Genomic DNA, 20,420 nt, shown 5'->3' with positions numbered 1-20,420 from the left:
TGACATTCCCCAATTTTTTGTGTGATATACCCCTCCTCTACCTAGTTGACAGCTTAATAAATTTCAATAATCTTTCTGTTACATTCTTGGGTTGACATTATACAATTTTAGATGTGAATAAACACCTGCTCTGCATAGGTGACAGGGAATAAAATTTAATAACTTATTCAGTAATTAATGCGCACCACATCCTTACATTCAATGCTAATATAGGACTCATATTAGCCTGATATGAGTCCTGTCCCTGACTCATCTCACATACAGGACTCATCTCAGGTTAATTAGCATATGTATCAAATCGTTTTTTTTACACAATAAAAGCACACAGAGCTATGGGGACTGGGTATTGCGGACGTGCTAGCTGCCATCTAGCGACCCATGTCCTCAGCTCTATACCCAAAATCCAGATGACAGGTTCCCTTTAAACTTTGAAAAGTTGTCCCACTTTTATGCTTTAATAATTTCTCCCATATTTCAACTCTAATTTTAAATTTGAAAAAATGAATCCTCCCTTGGATGAGGTCTCTCTTTCTCACGCTCCCTCTCCGGCCTGGTACCCTGATTCCCCGCCACCTGTGATCACCATGGTAGGCGCATAAAAGAACATCGAAAGTTGATTGAGCAGATATCAAATTGGATCGTGAACATCACGGGGACGTGCGACATGGGGCAGTAAGTGTGGCACACGCCTACACGAACTGACTGACAGGGGTCAGCACCTGCAACTTCTGGGTCTCTAAATTGGGCACATGGCCTGAGCATGCCCTTTACCCCTTGGAGGTGCTGGCCTGCCCTGCAGCCAGTGTATTGTCTTAACGTGTGTTTAGCATGACTGGAGGGGGTTATCACAGGTTATATTTCCCAATATTTTGGGGTGTACACTAATTTTAAAAATAAAATTTAAAACCAAAAACCAGTGTAGGCTACCTCCTCCTCCACCGCCGCTTCCACCTACACCGCCACCTTAACCTCCTATTCCATATGGACCTGGTCCTCCTAGATCAAAATTATTATTTTTTTATTTTTACGTGTTTTATGTTATTTAAAGTCATTTCCCTATCCATTGACTTTAATGGGGTTCGGGGTCAAGTTCGGGTCCCGAACTCAAACTTTTTTTCGAAGTTCGGCCGAACCCGTCGAACCCGAACATCCAGGTGTCCGCTCAACTCTACTCACAATCACTGACAGAAATAACTGTCCCATCAGTGCTGCCAGGGTAAGACTCTGCGGGGAAACAACCCCAACTGGTAACGCCCTGCTGGCAATTCTTTCACAAGCTTTTGGTAGGAATAATAGAGGCACGGCACAACATAGAGCCATAAGATTAGATCTTCCAGGATTGTTGTTACACGGGGGATGCAAGTAGTTACCGTATTTTTTGCCCTATAAGACGCACTTTTTTTCCTCCAAAAGTGGTGGGGAAATGGCAGTGCGAATGCTGCCATTTACACTGATACACTGCCGCGATGCTGCACAGCGCGCCTGCTTCATTCATAAAGTGGGAGGCGAAGGCGCGTGGCGTAGTGAGTTGCGCTGCACCGCCCGGCCTCCTGCCTGCTACGGGAGTTTAGTAAGTGCTACCTGCTGGATTTCAGAGGATTTCTATACTTTAACATAGCCTACAGGTTAGATATGATTACTACAGTGAGCGGGGCCCGGTGTAATAGAATACAGTGACTGCACCGGGCCCCGCTGCCATTACAGCACCAGATGCCGGCCTCCAACCCCTTTTTTGGGAGTCATTCACTACACAGGGACACTGTTATGGGGGGGGGGAAATAACATTGTCATCCACAGATGCCCCATAACAGTTTCATCCACAGATGCCCCCATAACAGTGCCACCCCCAGCTGCCCCCGTAACAGTTTCATCCACAGATGCCCCCATAACAGTGTCATCCACAATTGATGAACAGTACCTCGCCATTGCGAGGCTTCAAGCAGGATGTTCTCACACGAAAGTTGACAGTGAGTTTAGAGTGTCATCAGCAGGTTGTATCAGAGAGACTGGAAGAGTCACAGAAAGGCAGAGAAGTGGACATCCTTTGGCCATATTCCACACTGATGACCGCTTCAACAATGCCCTGCGGAACCGGTTGATGAATGTCACGTTTAAGGGAGGCGAGAGGCACTAAAGTGTCACGTCAGAGTCAGACCATTCGAAACCGTTTCTATCAGCTTGGTCTGCGTTCTAGACGACCTGCAAGGATACCTGACCACATCACCAGACACAGGCGTCATCATCCTGCATGGGACAGGGATCATCTACAGTGGACGAGGGACCAGTGGGCATTAGTGTTGTTCACTGATGAAAGTCGATTCACGATGAGCGGAAATGATGACCGCCAATGATGTTGGAGACGTCAAGGAGAGCGCTATGCTCTATAAGATATATATATATATATATGTTTTAAACTCCTTCATGCCCAGTGTCTTCAATTGCCTCTCTCTGTCCATTCCCTGCAGCATCCCTGGTCCTCCCCAGGGATCCAAGGCTACCACAGCTATGTTCTTACAGAGACCTTGCCTGTGGCAGAGCATCACAGGAGCCTAGCAAATCTCTCATAGATTTTACTGCTAATGCATGGAGTCTATGGGAGAAGTGATCTCATGATCGCTTGTTTAAGTTCCCTAAGGGAACTTTTAAAAATTGTAAATAAAAAGAAAGTTTTTAAAGATATAAAAATTTAAATCAATAAATAAAAAACATAAATAAAAAAATAAAATCATAAGCATCACCCGTACTATAAAAAAAAATCTATCCCGTACGTCAAACGGGGTAATGAAAAAAAAACATTGAATTGGCTGATCAGAAAGTCATACACACTCGAAAAGGGTGTCAATAAAAACGACAGTGTTTTCGACAATTTGAGAATGAACAGGCTTAGGCAGGCTAAGTGAATAAATATATTTATTAAGTGTGATTAAATATAAGGTAAAACAGACAAATCATATACAGAATAGTAAAAATCACTGGCCTACACATACAATATGGGGGTGACTCCGAGTCCACTGTATCGTAGCAGATGGCAGACACCGCAGGGTGTTCAGCCACATAAATGTCTGTGTTTGCCCGGTTCATACCTTTCAGCCCCTCCTCCGTGTGCAGCATGTCTCTGAGATCACTCAGCACAATGGGGGTTGGATTGGGGGGGTTGTGTATGTTCAAGGAATATAATTAGACAGAAGATAATATAAAGGGACAGAACCAATCAGTACTAAAAAATACCCTTATAACACACCTCGTAAAAAATGAGCCCTCACCTGGCTAAGTAGATGACAATATAAAAAAAGTTATGGGGGTCAGCATATGGCCATGAAAAGAAAAAAAATATTTTTCCCAAAGTTGTCATTTTTTTCAGCATTAAAACCCAATTTTTTTTTAAATAAAAATGCATTATTGCTGTATTTGTACTGCCTCGGAGAATGACGGGCACAGGACAGTTTTAGCGCATAGGGAATGCCGTAAAAATGAAAAACTATGGCAGAATCGCATTTTTTTTCATTGTACGCAATACTAGATAGTGCCATTAGAAAGTACAACTTGTCCCGCAAAAGACAAGCCATCATACGGCTATGTGAACGGGAAAAAAAAATGTAAAAAAAGGAAACGCAAAAATGGAAAATCACCCTGTCCTCAAGGGGTTAATATAATTTCGTGACCCCCTATAATTAAAACTTCTCATCAACCTGAATCACTCCACAGAGGACACTGCATACACATCATATGCCTGTAGAGGGCGCTCAGTCAGAAGAACCTAAAGAAACTCTTCACTTCCGCTCAGGCTTCTCTGCAGTGGGCGTGTCCTTACTGCCATAGCTCCTCCTCCTTTGACCACTCACCAACACGCATATCAAGGGCGGAGATTATGACCCAGGCCCCGCCCATAGGCGTGCTTTTAAACGCCACCGTCATCGGCTGCTTCATTATTATTCCCCTTTAGTTGGCGCGTCCTCCTCCCCGCCGCTGACGCAGCGCTTCTCCTATCCTGACTCATTAGTATTCTAGATACGCCCCGTCCTCACGCCATACCGCCGCCTTCTTCTATACAGTTCAATTGTATTGCAAACTGTGGCGGGACGGCGGTGTTATTGTGACTCAGACCACGCCCCTGGGGCGGACTGTTATTTATTCTCCGCCGCCTTGATTTATCTTTATTCCGCATTGTGGGCGTGTTATTATCTACATATCAGAAGCGCGAAAATATGATACAGACCACGCCCCTGAGGCGGTCTCTTATTGCTTCTCTGCCCCCCCCCCCCCCCACCTCCTTGATTTATCTTTATTCGGGCTAGCGGGCGTGTCCTTATTTACATTAGCCCCCCCTCTTCCTTTAAATTTCAAGAGCGCGAGATTATGACGCAAACCACGCCCCTGGGGCGGCCTCTTTATTGCTTCTCCGCCGCCTTGATTTGTCATTATTTCGACTGGCGGGCGTGTCCTTATTTACATAGCCCTTCCTCTTAAATTCAAACGCACGAGATGATACAAATCACGCCCCCCGTGTGATATACATAATCCCTCCTCCTCCATATTCCAAGCGCAGGGATTGCGCGGCGCGCCCCGCCCCTTGAGTTTGTGCTCCCGGCCCCGCCTCCGTACGTAAGAATACTGGCTGCGCAGTTGACAAGTCATTTCTCACAGAGATCCGTCACCCAGGCTCCGGTGAGATTTTTACCCACTGCCGACTTCTTACCCGACCCCCTGCGACTACGACAAGATGGTGAGCGGCACAGGTTCTCTTACTGAACCCACATTACCCTGCAGCAGCTTCATTTACGGCAGATGTTTTCTTACCCTTAAAATTTAAAGGGCGTTTCCATCAGCCACCCCATGCCCCTGTATGTGTGTCCCGTATATCATCTGCCGCTGATTCCTACGCAGTTGTGACCCTGGAGGCTGCAGCTATAACCCCCGCTGTGTGTCTAGGGGGCGCTCTGCCTTCCTTAGCATTACTCCTTATGCATTGGATTGCTGTAAAATTCCCAGATCTGGTGAAGCCGACGGCGATCGTTCAGCTCATCCGGGCAAATGCGTAGGAATCGTTTGCTGTGATGATCAGTCGTTTTTTTCCCCCCTAAAAGATCTTGCTTTTTAACTCTTTGCATTCCAGTCATTTCTATACGTTCTGCCCCCTCCCCCTCCCCATGTGGCCATGTGAGGCCTGTTGGTATTTTGGGAGGGCCCCAAGGGAGTTTCACAATGGCACCTCTGCTTTATGAAAGTGCGATCACCCCCATCAGGCGCTGCAGTATTTCGTCATAATGTATTACAACACCGCCCGGGTACAACCTACGCAGGATACTGAACTGCCCCATTTATTTCTGTGCGTGTGTAGATGTAGCAGAGCTCTGTGTGCAGAGAAATGTTTCTTGGTGGGCTAGGACCCCCCCTCTGATCACACGGGGGAAGGGGTAGGTAGGTAATAGGTCTATCTGGGTCACCGGGCAGCGTGACCACATCCGTGAGCCAAGAAAAGGGGCGCAGCGCTTAGTGACTCGTCAGAAGACGTGACAAACTGAGCTCTGCTACACAACCACCAGCATTGCTTCATTTACAAGCAGGAAGGTTTCTCTCGGGTTTCAAATTCCCCTCCTCTAACCTTGAGGCGCCGTCAGCAGGATATGCGCGCCGTTTACGGCGGCCTGTGCTGAATGGATGGTCGCCATGGGCGGAGCGGGTGCAGATATACCAAAGTGGCCCCGCCGTCTCTTGTGAGCTCAGCGCCTGAAAAAAAATCTGCCCCTCGGAGTTGCTTTGGGGGCAGAACACGGATTTCTGCAAACCCCAAACAGTCGGCGAAATACCTGCAGCAAATCTGCCGCGTGTGAATTCACCTTTGCAAATCCTGAATGAAACCGAGCACGCCCACAGCCACAGGGCGAGCGCCGTCGGTATGTCTAGGGCGTTGCTTTTCGTGCATTTGCCTTCAGTCTTCCACAACTTCCTCGTATCTTCTTAACGCCCTCAAGTTGCCGCCTTCTTCCATGTTGAAATCTGTTTCTTAGTTGTATCTGTTTCTGGGAAAGCTGGGTGACAACCAAGGTTCGCAGAGGTATTAGTACATCACTACGCAGATTACCTGTCGGGTGATGCAACTTTTCCTCAACTTTCTGGTTCCTGACGTCCATGTTCTCACTCTGCAGAGGACGATCCCGGGAGGGGGGGGGGGGGGGAGCTGTGACTGCCACGTGGAGTCACCTGTCACTGGGCCTCCCCCAGGCTCTAGGGTCCCAGCTGCCAGAGGCCGCCCCAGGCTTCTTTTCTAACTAGGTAATTGTAGGAGGAGGACGTCGGGTGCAGGATTCTTCACGGGGCCTGTTTAACTTTGACTTGTCATATGGAGAATTCCCAGCACCTGCCCTGACGCAGATCCTATATTTACACAGACGCATCAGGGGAGCGAGGACTGCCGAGGCCATGATATCGAGTGTCTGCCGGGAGCGTTTATAGACCATTTAAAGGGGGTCTTAAACTTACGGAAAGTTCAGAAGCTTTCTAATATACTTTGCGTTTCAATTTTTCACCATTGTCAAGATGTCTGCTTGCTGTCAGTGAATGGGGATTATTATTTTTTGTTATATTTTGCACGGGTATATTTCATTTAATGTTTCTGTGTCTCGTTAAGGCCTCATGCACACGGCTGCTGGACGTGGGCACCCCGCGTCACTTGAATGGGTCCGCAATTCCAGAGATGCGGAAGGGAGTCACGGAACACCGGAAGCCCTATGGAGTGCTTCCGTGGTGTGTTTTTTTTTTTTTTTGTTTGTTTTTTAACGTGGTTCCGCACTGCCCAAAAAATGACGTCATATTTTCTCGCGGTGCGGACATACCACGGACCCATTCAAGTTAAATGTGTCCGGCCCGCTGCATGGATGTTGCTCGTGCATTGGGGACCGTAATTGTGGTCTCCAATGCACAGAACGGCCGCATACAACAGTATCCCCCCATAAGTGACCTCTACAGTACCCCGCCCCCTTAACGGTGAACTCTACAGCCTCTCGCCCCTTAACACTGATCCCTCCACAGCAGCCCACCCCCTTAACTTTGACATTGACCTCCTCAGGGGGCCGTCCCCTTATCTGTGTCCTCCACTGTAACCTGCCCCCTTAACAGCCTTTTGTGGCGGCCCCCCTCTCTCTCATCTGGCTGCCAACAGCCCTGTGAAAAAAAATAGCAGCACATTGAGACACTGTTGATCGGACCCCAAAGCTCGCAGGTCCTCCAGCCTCCGCATACAGGTTTACTCCAGGTTTCCATAGCAACCCAACCATTTATCCTCACTGCTGTAGGAGAGCTTTAAAGGAAATCTGTCGCCAGGATAATCTCTATTGAAGCAAAGCCACGGCCTAATAGCACTTAGTACCTCATTTTCAGATGTGCCTTTGTCCCAGCAATAGATGTTTTTATCCTCCTGAAAATCCAGTTTATTTGATATGCAAATTAACCAGTAAGGTGCCCATTGCGGTGTCGCTCTTGCAGGAAGGAGCCTAGACACACCCCCTGCCACAATGTGTCCACCCTCAAAAGACTTAAAACCCTGCCCCCCTGGTCCCACTAAGCCACGCCCCTGATCCGGTTAGGCGATTTCCCCCTCCCACTCCTGAGCCGACGGGGATTGAAAAAATGAAGGTAAAAATCAACTTCGTCAGCTGCAGGGGTGGGAGGGAGGGTGACTTTCTCCCTGTAGCTCACACTCAGACAGCACAGTAATGCTGTCTTAGAGTGAGCTGTTCAAAAGGACACACCCCCGATCCAGTAAAGGCCACTGTTAAGGGGGTAGGCCCCTGTGGAGGTCACTGTCAAGGGGGTGGTATGCTGTGATAACACTTTTACACACTGACCCCTAGACACGTGTTGAGACACAATTATTCATTTATTTACAGTTGGTCATTTAGGACCAGTGGTTGTCTCTAGGTTAACACGTGCTGTAATTGAGTATTTAATATATAACATTTATTTTTGCATCCTTAAAATTATTCCTACCTAGAACACACTTATAATTTAAGCTAGTCTACTTGCTAATATACATTGCTGGGCCATCACTGAGCGAACCGCTAGCTGGTTAGAACACGAAGTTCAGTGTCTGCCCAAACCCCTGAAGACGCCAGATACCTGGCGAAACATGTCGGGTGGCAGACTGTGAACTTAGTGTTCTAACCAGCTAGCGGTTCGCTCAGTGATGGCCCAGCAATGTATATCAGCAAGTAGACTAGCTAGGACCTGCAAATACCGATTCTAAGATAGGAGACTGTTAGTCACAGCAAGCACCGCACTGCACAGTGCTTAGCTGTGTGGAAATAGAGGAGTCCATTGGGCAACCTGCAGTGCTGAGCAGGCAGCCACATTGCCATATTAGGCCGTTTAAAGGGACAACGCCTACGCCTCCATACTTTTATTTTTGACGGGATCTAAAAATAAAAAAACTTTTGGTTGTCATAGTGATATTGTTACTATGGATGAGCAAATTTCATATTTTGAAGTTCGGTTTGTGCCGGTATAATCTAAATTGCGTTATGGATTCCGTTACCACGGACCATAACTCAACTCTATGACTGAATACATAACTGACCGCCTTTAGAGGCATTCTGTTATTCATTCTGTCGTAATAGAAGTCTATGGGCTGCAAAACGGATCCGTCCCGTTTCCTTTATGCAGGGGAGTCCTCTCTAAAGGCGTTCCGTCATAGATTTGCATTATGGTCCGTGGGAACGTAATCCATAACGCAATTCAGATTATACCACAACCCAAAATATGAAATTCGCTCATCCCTAATTGTTACCTATGGCAACCACTGTAAATGGTGTGAAATAAGATTCTTGGTTCACCTGCATTATGTTACTCACACGATCATATGGTAGCCGTTACCGTGTTTGCGGACTGCAATATACACAGGCACCAGCTGTGTGAATCCCATTTCACGGGTGCAGACCCATTGACTTGAATGGGTCTGCAATCCAGAAGATAAGACAATACCCTATGTTTTGCCGCATCCTGTACAGAGCAATTCAAGTTAATGCATCTCCATCCGTGACACGCAGTTCACATGTATGGTGACCGTATTTTGCGTACCGCTACTTGGGTTTCGCAATGCGGACAACACAGCCATACGATTGTGGGAATGGGCCCTTAGGGTGGGTTCACATCACAAGTTTGACATCCATTTAACCACGCTGGAAAGGAGACCAAACAGGAAATAAATGTCTGTAAAATAGCAGAACGTATCCTGTGTATCTGCAATGTGTGAGCTAGGAGATGATCATGTGACTGCGTTCATATGCAAGGTTAGGTTGTGCAGGGGGAGGTCAGATTATTCACACCCACAAATATTCATGAGGGAGGGCTCAGTCATTGTTGGTACACGCCCCCCACAGCTTCGCTGCAGCATGTAAACAAAGCAAGAATAACAGAACCATGCAAAGGTGTAAGTATGTGGGTTTTACTAAATCAGACTTGACTAATGTATATGTAAGGGTACTTTAACACTTGGGTTGAAGGATTCTGGCAGGCAGTTCCGTCGCCGGATCCGGAAATATATCTGAAAACGGATTACATTTGCATCCAGATCATAGTGGCCCCTGCCTCCGTAACAGTGACCCCCCACAGCGCCCTGCCCCTTTAAGGCTAGGGCTACACGACGACCTGTCGCGCAACATTTTGTCACACAGCAATTATTTTTTATATAATATAAAAAAAAATTATGATGGCCTATGGTGTCGCATTGCAACATGCTGTGACTGCGACTACCATCCGAGATGGATTTTTCTGTGACTGTCGCAGTGCAACATCAGTGTTGTAGTGTAGTTGTTCCCTATGTGTCATGTGACTTGGTGTAGCCTTAAGTTGACCTACACCAATGAAGAAAAATGGCTGGGTTGTTATGGAAACCTGGAGTAAAACTGTGTGTATGTGAAGACTAAGGGCCTGTGAGATTCTATTGGCTGATAAGGGACATGTGATCGTGTGTATGGCAGTTGGGATATGAAGAGAAAGGCTTGTATTGGCTAATGCAGGTCATTTTTTAGGAATATCTAAGGAACGGTATGTCCTAGAGAGCTGAGACCTGGTCTAAAACCTTCCCGGACACCCGATGTACCCGTGTGCCAAATTTGGTGAAGATCAGTCCAGTCGTTTGGTCGTGCATAAAGAACAGACATTGGGGACTGCCAGGAATAAGGACAGCCTTATCCTTAGTTATTATAATGTTTGCAGCGATATTATGTTTTATGGTTATATGTTGTAGTGTAACATAGTCTGGTGTGAGAGAGAGAGAAACATTCAAACTGCCCCCGGGAGGTAGATGGCACAGAGACGCTAACGTTGCTGATCACACCTCAGGACAGGGGACGGCAGACTCTCCAGCCCCTTTTGTCAGCATGGGGGTTCCTAACCAGAGAATGAACAATAATTTGTAGTTCTCCATACCTTGTTCAGGAGGGGGGCAGATGTCTCCAAAATCCAGCTTGTGACCCAGACTGCATGTGTAATGAAGCTCGGCCCAGAGGGGCTGAGTCCGAGGTGTGAGGGAGAATCACCCTCAGGCCTGCCCCAGGAGAAAAGACCTAAAAATGTAATCCCTGGGATATTTGGGAGATCCAATCGAATTGGTTTGTGCACCATTACTCTGCCCAAATCTCCTGGGAGAAAAGGACTTTTAGAACGAGACTGCGTTCAGAACCTTCTATGCTTTCTCCTTTTTTTTATTTTACAATTGTTTGCCATTTTATTTATGTCTCTTGTTAATCATTTTTTGTAACCAAGTGCTGTCCATTCTTCATACATTAAACCTAACCGTTTGATGGTTCGTCTTGTAACCTTAAGAACCTGTTGGCTCCATGAAGAGTGTGTGCCGTCTGAGGCTGTAAGTTGTTGTTCCGTGAGGCTTACTATTGTGTGTGGCAGTGGAACACTCAGGGGTGTCCTGTCAACCTTATAACGGGCAGGTGGTGGCGGCAAAAGTTTTGAGTTATTTCGTGGGTGTGCTTCAGGTGGCAATTTATGCTTGCGTTACGGCCCGGCGCAGCGTTTTAGGTGAATCGGCCTGATGGGCTTGGGCAACCCTTGTCACGTGACGGCGTGCTGGTCTGGTCCCCGGTACGTGACAGGGACATATCGCCAGGACAGGCATGCCCAACCTGTGGCCCTCCAGCTGTTGCAAAACTACAACTCCCAGCATGCCTGGATAGCCTACAGCTATTTGCGCATGCTGGGAGTTGTAGTTTTGCAACAGCTGGAGGGCCACAGGTTGAGCATCCCTGCGCTAGGATATGCCCCTAAAGTCTGATAGGTGCGGGTCCCACACCTATCCTTAGAACAGGGCCTGCAAAGTGAAGGAGGTCGCACCGTGCATGCACAGTGCCCCTCCCCATCATTAATATCTATGGTAGTGCCAAAAATAGCCCCATAGAGTTGAATAGAGCAGGCCACTCCTGCGTTGCGCTTCCCATTCATTTCAATGGGACGTCCGAAAATAGTCGAGATGCTACTCATCTATTTTGTGCACGCCGATAGAAATGAACGGAGGGCGGCCGTGCATGCGCAGTGCGCCCTTCTGCACTTTGCAGGTCCCAGAAGTAGGATATGCCCCCAATGTCCAAGATGCGACAACCCCTTTAACAGCTGAGGGCTTGTCACGATTGTATCCAATTTAAACAATATGGATTTCAGGCTGATACATTGTATCTCTAGACTCGCATTGTAGCAAATCATGAGCTGTAAATGCGCAGGCTCTTTGCTGTGATTTTCACCCTTTGCAATATAAAGAGGGTAAATCCAGACAGTTCCTCAGCAGAATCCGCACGTGACACTAGGGCTGAAACGATTATTCGAATAACTCGATTAAATCGAGTCAAAAAATTCATCGATGCAGGGAATCGTTCAGATCACGTGACCACGGAGCAGGAGTGAAATAAGCGTCTCACTCACCGCTTCCGTGTCCTCCGGAGCCAGAGAGGCAGGACTGAGCGGCCGGCACAGCTGAGGGAGGAGGAGGAGGGAGTCTCTCCCTCCCCACTGTGCGCGGCTGCCGCTGAAGACCAAGGAGGAGGGGAGGAGAGGTGGGGAGGGACTGTGGCCACTGCACCACCAATGAATGTGCCGGCCATATCCCACAGGGTCCCCCTCCTCCCCCCCATCATTGGTGGCAGTTTCAGTTCCGATCGGAGCCCCAGCAGTGTAATGCTGGGGCTCCGATCGGTTACCATGGGAGCCAGGACGCTGCTTAAAGGGAACCTGTCACCAGGATTTAGGGTATAGAGCTGAGGACATTGGTTGCTAGATGGTCACTAGCACATCCACAATAACCAGTCCCCATAGCTCTGTGTGCCTTTATTGTGGAAAAAAACCTGATTTGATACATATGCAAATTAACCTGAGAGGAGTCCTGTCCCTGACTCATCTCACATACAGGACTCATCTCAGGTTAATTTGCATATGTATCAAATCGTGTTTTTTCCACAATAAAAGCACACAGAGCTATGGGGACTGGGTATTGCGGATGTGCTAGCGGCGATCTAGCAACCCATGTCCTCAGTTCTATACACAAAATCCAGGTGACAGGTTCTCTTTAAGTCCTGGCTGCCATGGTATGTTAGTAGTGAGCAGAGAGCAGCGCATTATACTCACGTGCGCTGTGGCCGGCGGTCGCTCCTTCTCATAGGTCTGTGCGGCGCATTGCTAATGCTGTAAGCATTAGCAATCCGCCGCACAGACAGAAGGAGCGACCGGCGGCCACAGCGCACGTGAGTATAATGCGCTGCTCACTACTAACATACCATGGCAGCCAGGGCTTCAGTAGCGTGACTCCTGGCTGCCATGGTAACCGATCGGAGCCCCAGCATTATACTGCTGGGGCTCCGATCGGAACTGACACTGCCACCAATGATGGGGGGGGGGGGGGGAGGGAAAGGGGGACCCTGTGGCCACTGCCACCAATGATTAATACTGGGGAGGGGGGGGTTGCGTTACCAGAGGGGGCATATCAGAGGCTGGGGAAGGCAGATCAGAGGCTGGGGGAGGCAGATCAGAGGCTGGGGGGAGGGGGGGGAGGCAGATCAGAGGCTGGGGGGAGGGGGGGAGGCTGGGGGGGAGGCTGGGGGGAGGCAGATCAGAGGCTGGGGGGAGGCAGATCAGAGGCTGGGGGGGGGGGCAGATCAGAGGGGGGGGGGAGGCAGATCAGAGGCTGGGGGCAAGCAGATCAGAGGCTGGGGGGAGGCAGATGGAGAGTGGTTAATGGAGGCTGCAAGCACCACCTTGGCATGTATAAAGTTATTGGTTTAGAGAGGGGTTAATGAAGGCACCTCCGAGGTGCTTTCATTAACCTCTTCAGACCAATAACTTTATACATGCCTAATGCCAAGGTGCTTCCATTAACCCCTCCAAACCCAATGGGCATGTATAAAGTTATTGGTTTGGAGGGGTTAATGGAAGCACCTTGGCATTAGGCATGTATAAAGTTATTAATCCTTTCAAACCAATAACTTTATACATACCTAATTACGTACGTTATTTTAAGTAGCTTTTTCTTATTAGATTACTCGATGAATCGAGAAATATAATCGATAGAATACTCGATTACAAAAATATTCGTTTACTGCAGCCCTACGTGACAACAGTAATTCTTGCTGCAGAATTGTGGAAATTTTTGCTACGCTTGAACGCACCGTTACAGGTGAATTAAAGGGACACTAAACCTAAAGTCGGCCCTGTCTACATTTGCTACGCTGGTGCTGCAGCCTGTTGCCTGCTTTTATCTACCAATTCTGACTGACTGGCACAGCAGTAATGATGATGGCTACTGTATCTCATATCACCAGTGCTGATCCTGCAGATGGATTTACATACAGGTCTTATTACGCTGCTGTACCATTATAACTTTAGGTGTAATGGCCCTTTTAAGAACAGGACGCTTATGTGCAGATTCGCGCATCACTAATTCTGCACGGCTGGATTATGTATTGTGTGGAATATGAGGTCATGCCTGCCTGGATTTCTGAATGCTGCTGCCCACACCTCTTCTGAATGTAAATGGAGGCAGTGAACCTTGGCACCCTCTGGTATACCCAGACCGTAATGGCATCTCAGTTATGCCAGGCTCTCCCCTGCACTGGTAACTGGGGAGGGGGAGGGGGGGGGGGGTGAAGACCGGTCTTGTTACATCAGCATTCTGTTAGATGACTTGAGAAAGGTCAGAATTTCTGGCTTACAAGAAACATTGTTATCTCATTCATTTTTACCTGGTCATGGTTAAAGGGAGACTCCACCCAAAAATGTGAAAACTAAGGCTACTTTCACACTTGCGTTTTGGACGGATTCGTCATTGATCTGTAAAAACGGATCCGTTACAATACAACCGCATGCATCTGTCATGAACAGATCCGTTTGTATTATCTGTAACATAGCCGAGACGGAACAGTCATGAACACCATTGAATTCAATGGGAGACGGATCCGTTTTCTATTGTGCCAGATTATGTCAGAGAAAACGGATCCGTCCCCATTGACTTACATTGTGTGCCAGGATGGATCAGTTTGGCTCAGTTTTGTCAAGCAGGCAGCGTTTTGGTGTCTGCCTCCAGAGCGGGATAGAGATGAAACGGAGGCAAACTGATGCATTCTGAGCGGATCCTTTTCCATTCGGAATGCATTAGGGCAAAACTGATCAGTTTTGGAGCGCTTGTGAGAGCCCATGACAGATATCACAAACGGAAAGCCAAAACGCCAGTGTGAAAGTAGCCTAAGCTTTATGGCTCATGCACACAAATGATACACGGGCACAGACGGATGCAAACACATTCAACTTGAATGGGCCCATGATCAGTCCGCACCGCAAAAAAATAGAACTGCGGAGGCACGGACAGAAAACCCAAGGAAGAGCTCCTTGGTGCTTCCGTGGGGTTCTGTGCCTCTGTTCCGCAACTTCCATATTGCAGTGCCGCAATACGGGCACCAGCCAACAACGGTTGTGTGCATGAGGCCTTAAAGGTTGGTTGCACACTAAGGCCAGGGTCACACGTGATTGATTAGCTGCGAATTTGCGGTCACAAATGTGCACGCGGCAAATCCGCAGTGTTGTACGGAACCAGCAAAGTGGATGAAAATGAATGTATTCTCATCCAAATCTTGCATAAAAAAAAATAAAAAATAACTCGGTGGAAAATTTGCAGCATTGCGGATTTCTCCATTTGCAGGCGCAAGCTGCTGGGTTTGAACCCAGCCTATGGGGAAATGTATCATGGTGGTAATTTTTGAAGCCAGTTTTGTTTTTACTTGGAAAATTTTGGCTCGTCTTCAAATCTTACACTTTTGTCTAAAAATGCTACCACGCGCTTGGCAGCTGAAGGCATCTGTGTTGGTCCTATGTTCATATGTGCCCACATTGCTGAGAAAACGGATGTTTTAATATAAGCAAATGAGCCTCTAGGAGCAACGGGGGCGTTACCATTACACCTAGAGGCTCTGCTCTCTCTGCAATTGCTGCGTCCTCTGCACTTTAGTTCACAGGGCCAGACAGTGAAAACATAATCACTGCCTGGCCCTGTCAAAGTGAACGGGGCAGAAGTTGCAGAGAGAAGAACCTCTAGGTGTAACGGTAACGCCCCCGTTGCTCCTAGAGGCTCATTTGCATATATTAAAACATAATTTTTCTCAGCAATGTGGGCACTTACAGACATGGGACCAACACAGATGCCTTTAGCTGCCAAGTGCACATGTAAGGCTAGTTTCACACTAGCGGCAGGACGGATCTGACAGGCTGTTCACCATGTCGGATCCGTCCTGCGGCTATTTCGCCGTGCCCGCGGACCACCGCTCCGTCCCTATTGACTACAATGGGGACGGGGGCGGAGCTCCAGCGCTGCACGGAGAAAGCCGCCGGACTAAAAAGCCTGACATGCAGTAATTTTAGTCCGACGGCCTTTCTCCGTGCTGCGCCGGAGCTCCGCCCCCGTCCCCATTAGTCAATGGGGACGGAGCGGCGGTCCGCGGGCACGGCGAAATAGCCGCAGGACGGATCCGACATGGTGAACAGCCTGTCGGATCCGTCCTGCCGCAAGTGTGAAAGTAGCCTAACAGGTCAGCCAGTGTCATAGGGACAAATCTGCTGACAGATGCCCTTTAAGACTAAGTCGGTGGGAGTTGTAGTCTTACAACAGCTGTGGAGCTACAGGCACAAGGGAAAACCTATCGCACCCTGCAGACCTCACCGCAGCCGTTATCCATATCCTGCTTGAATGTCATCTTGTGAAATGCCGGTTCCTCTAACCTGGCGGTGCTGCGGCGTCACACTTTAATAATAGACTGTAGGTTATTTGTGCGCTTCTAAATACAGCAAATGAGAAATCGGCCGCCACGTGGGGCTGGTGCTGAGGGAATGAGCAAGCTAGATTAAGGGTGGGGGGTTCTGCCTGAGGTGATGTGGGGGGCACATTAAAAGACCACTTTTCCAAGTGGTGAGCTGCTTTCTGCAAGCAGCACAGAGTATTTCAGGAGAGAGGTATGCTGCGTCACAAGGAAGGCCTGGCCGCTCATATGATGTAATACTGCGCCATTATGTATGTATATGCAGTGTCATGCCACGTTCCTTCGGACACCTTGTTAGGAGCCTTGCTTCTAGAGTAGGGATCCGCAACCTTCGGCACTCCAGTTGCTGTGAAAACTACAACTCCTAGCATGCACACTTTCTTGACTGTTCTTGTAACTCCCATTGACATGAAAAGAGGATTCTGGGAGTTGTAGTTGCAGAACGTCTGGAGTGCCGGAGGTTGTTGATCCCTACTGTAGCGGTTAATGCGGCGCCTCACTAATGCGTGGTCTAGTCATAATTGTCACAGGACTCGTCTTACAGTTGGTTTGTACTTTAGGTTTTACATTATCTTATTTACATAAGGGCCGCGCCGCCCTGCATTCCACGTGGGAGATTATACCCACTAATCCCGCTCTTCAGCGCAGGGTTATTAAAAGGTCCAAGTCCGAATGTTCTCTGTGACTAGCACTGTAATCACCCAGGTACCTGGTGACAGGAGAAGGGCGGCAAAACGAAACGTGCTGTAAAGTAATTAGTGAGGGTTTCATACACGATCCGTCACCCCACACCCTCGCCACAAAAAATATAAAAAAAATTGTGCAGATTTATTAAAACTAGAGCAAAGGAATAGCTGAGCAACCAATCGGGGACCAGTTTTCATTTTTCAGAGACTGTTTTGAAAATGAAACGCTCAATCTGATTGGTTGCCAGGGGCAACTGCTCTGCTTCATGACAGGCTTATGAGAATCTCTAAATGTTTGTGAACCATAACAACCAAACACAACGCAGCTTTCATTTGTCAAGAGCACTGTAAGACATTAAAGCTGCGCCCTGATTGGTTGCAGCCATTTTCCATCAGTGAAAGCTGTGTGATGGCCAATATGGATGCCAGTAAAACTCCCAGAGGCTTAACTTGAAGCTCCTGGGCCCCAGTGTAAAATATGTAACCGGACCCCCATCTACCATGTGATGTCATGTATGTTGTAAAGGGGTCTTTGGGCCCAGTCTTGAGCCACTGCTATGACTCTACCCATACCCACATGTGTTTTCATCCCCTTCACTTTAATGGGAGCAGTCACCAGCTCCAACCCCCTATACAATGGGCACAACTGTGTAATTCCAGCACTAATTTCTGGTGCCAGAGCTACAATGTAAGGCTACTTTCACACTTGCGGCAGGACGGATCCGACAGGCTGTTCACCCTGTCGGATCCGTCCTTCCGCTATTTCACCGGACCGCTGATCCGTCCCCACTGACTATAATGGGGACGGGGTCTGAGCTCCGGCGCAGTTCGCGGTGAGAGGCCACCGGACTAAAGTCGGACATGAAGGACTTTTAGTCCGGCGGCCTTTCGCCGTGCTGCGCCGGAGCTCCAACCCCTTCCCTATTATAGTCAATGCGGACGGAGCGGCGGCACGGCGAAATAGCGGAAGGACAGATCCGACGGGGTGAACGGCCTGTCGGATCCATCCTGCCGCAAGTGTGAAAGTAGCCTAATGTATCAGTGTCCATATCAAAATCCTAGACCTCCTCTTTGAGACCTACGGAGGGTGGAGATCAATAGTCATTCCTAAAAGGAGAAATTCAGCAATAAAGGTGTATTGAGAAATTGCTAATAGTGCAATTCCCCAGTACACAAGTGCGCGGCCACTATAGGATTTAGGCTTTCAAAGGGGAAAATAATTGTTACTTAATGATAAAGATCGATCTTTATGTGCAATTTAATGACGCCCACACCGTTTTTTTTTGTAGTCCGACCATATGTTGTGCTTTTTCAGATCTTTAGGGCGAGACCTAGAATGGTGGGTGCAATTATCACTGTTGCCCTAAGGAGAGGGCGTGCAACCTTGTTTGTGCTAGTTTAGCAGGTTTGACGTGGAGGAGTACTTATGTCAATAATGGAACCTGAAAACCACATATGAGATATATATAATCCAGGCAGCTGTGCACTCCTCTCGCAGTATGCCGGTGATGTTCTCTGTGCAATACTGTGTGTTCATAAAAGCCTGAATATGTTGCCCCCTCTCCAGGTTTAAAGCATAATTCCACAGATATGATTACATAAAAAGTGCAGTCACTGTGTACATGTATTACTGATCCGGAGTTACATCCTGTATTATACTCCAGAGCTGCACTCGCTATTCTGCTGGTGCAGTCACTGTGTACATACATTACTTATCCTGTACTGATCCTGAGTTACATCCTGTATTATACTCCAGAGCTGCACTCACTATTCTGCTGGTGCAGTCACTGTGTACATACATTACTTAGGCTACTTTCACACTTGCGCTTGATCGGATCCGTTCTGAACGGATCCAATCATATTAATGCAGACGGAGGCTCCGTTCAGTACGGATCCGTCTGCATTAATAACTTAGAAAAATTTCTAAGTGCGAAAGTAGCCTGAGCGGATCCGTTCAGACTTTCAATGTAAAGTCAATGGGGGACGGATCCGCTTGAAGATTGAGCCATATGGTGTCATCTTCAAGCGGATCCGTTCCCATTGACTTACATTGTAAGTCTGGACGGATCCGCACGGCCAGGCGGACAGCTGAACGCTGCAAGCAGCGTTCAGGTGTCCGCCTGGCCGTGCGGAGGCGAGCGGAGCGAAGGCTGAACGCCGCCAGACTGATGCAGTCTGAGCAGATCCGCATCCATTCAGACTGCATCAGGGCTGGACGGAAGCGCTCTGCTCCGCTCGTGAGCTCCTTCAAACGGAGCTCACGAGCGGACAGCAGAACGCTCGTGTGAAAGTAGCTTTATCCTGTACTGATCCTGAGTTACATCCTGTATTATACTCCAGAGCTGCACTCACTATTCTGCTGGTGCAGTCACTGTGTACATACATTACTTATCCTGTACTGATCCCGTGTTACATCCTGTATTCTACTCAAGAGCTGCACTCACTTTTTACCTAGTTATGAAAATAGTCAACAAGCTTGTCGTCAAACATACACCAATTATACAGTATGACAACTTGTTTTTATTACATTTGATTACTCTACGGCACATGATGTAAACATTAATGCAAACATCAGGAGATCAATATCTGTGCAGACACTGAACGAGCTGGAGATACTGTGAGATTTTAGCTCTGATGTTGAAAAAACTCAAGCTGATTTCTAACAATATGAATAGTCTTATCATAATGCTGCGTCTTCTGTTAGGTCTTCAGGTGTCTCAATGAGACGTTCCTCATTTATATTTGCCACTCATCTTCTCCCTTCAACCCTCCAAATCATTATTCTCTTTTCTCATGAGATGGACCTTCCCATATTTCCAAACTGAGACATAGATTTTTAACAGAAGATAAAGAGAATCCCCACGGTGCAAAAAGACCAGCCTTTGTCAAACAGGAACTTTTTAGCAGGTGGTACAACACATTTAGGGGTAGAGGAAACCCCTTCATCAGGTACAGGCTGCTTATGATGACTTTTGGGTTTCACCACCTCTGAGGAAAGCCTACATTAGCGTTTTGCCTATAATTTGCACAACCTAACAAGGTGAGCCTCCACTACGGAGTCATCAATTTATTACCTGCCTGATGCTATTAACCTATATTGCGGTGCGCCACTTCTATTTTTCTTAGAAAAACATTGCCTGTTACACTAAAAGATTTTCAGGTCATGTGTTCTTAGAGTGAAAAATTGAGTTTCTTCTCTCTTCTTGTTTAGTCTTCTCGAAAGTACTCTCGTCATCTTCAGTAAGATGTATGCACCAAAGACTGGATAAGGCCTGTTTTCCATGTCTTACAAAGATTCAGTCTTAAAAAAACAGGTTGGGGTTCACTAAATCGTTTTTGTTTTTTTCAGGGTTCCCCGGATGTCAGGTGTACTTTAGTACTTACTAAGATCTTTAGTTTTCATGGTTAAATTACACTTGCTGTCTCAAGTGGATTG

General features: G+C 47.6%; 1 protein-coding gene across 1 annotated transcript in view; it reads left to right on the top strand.

Moving 5' to 3' along the window:
- The first annotated feature begins 4,565 nt into the window (after positions 1-4,565).
- The window catches only part of LOC122944743 (tubulin alpha chain), a 17,802-nt gene continuing 1,947 nt past the window's right edge, over positions 4,566-20,420 (top strand). Inside the window, exon 1 of the mRNA XM_044303329.1 lies at positions 4,566-4,723. Within this exon, the coding sequence (XP_044159264.1) occupies positions 4,721-4,723 (3 nt within the window). The 5' untranslated portion in view covers positions 4,566-4,720. The remainder of the gene's footprint in view (positions 4,724-20,420) is intronic.

The sequence above is a fragment of the Bufo gargarizans genome, chromosome 8, assembly GCF_014858855.1.
Source record: "Bufo gargarizans isolate SCDJY-AF-19 chromosome 8, ASM1485885v1, whole genome shotgun sequence".
NCBI lineage: Eukaryota > Metazoa > Chordata > Amphibia > Anura > Bufonidae > Bufo > Bufo gargarizans.
This window is presented reverse-complemented; position numbering and strand designations above follow the sequence as displayed.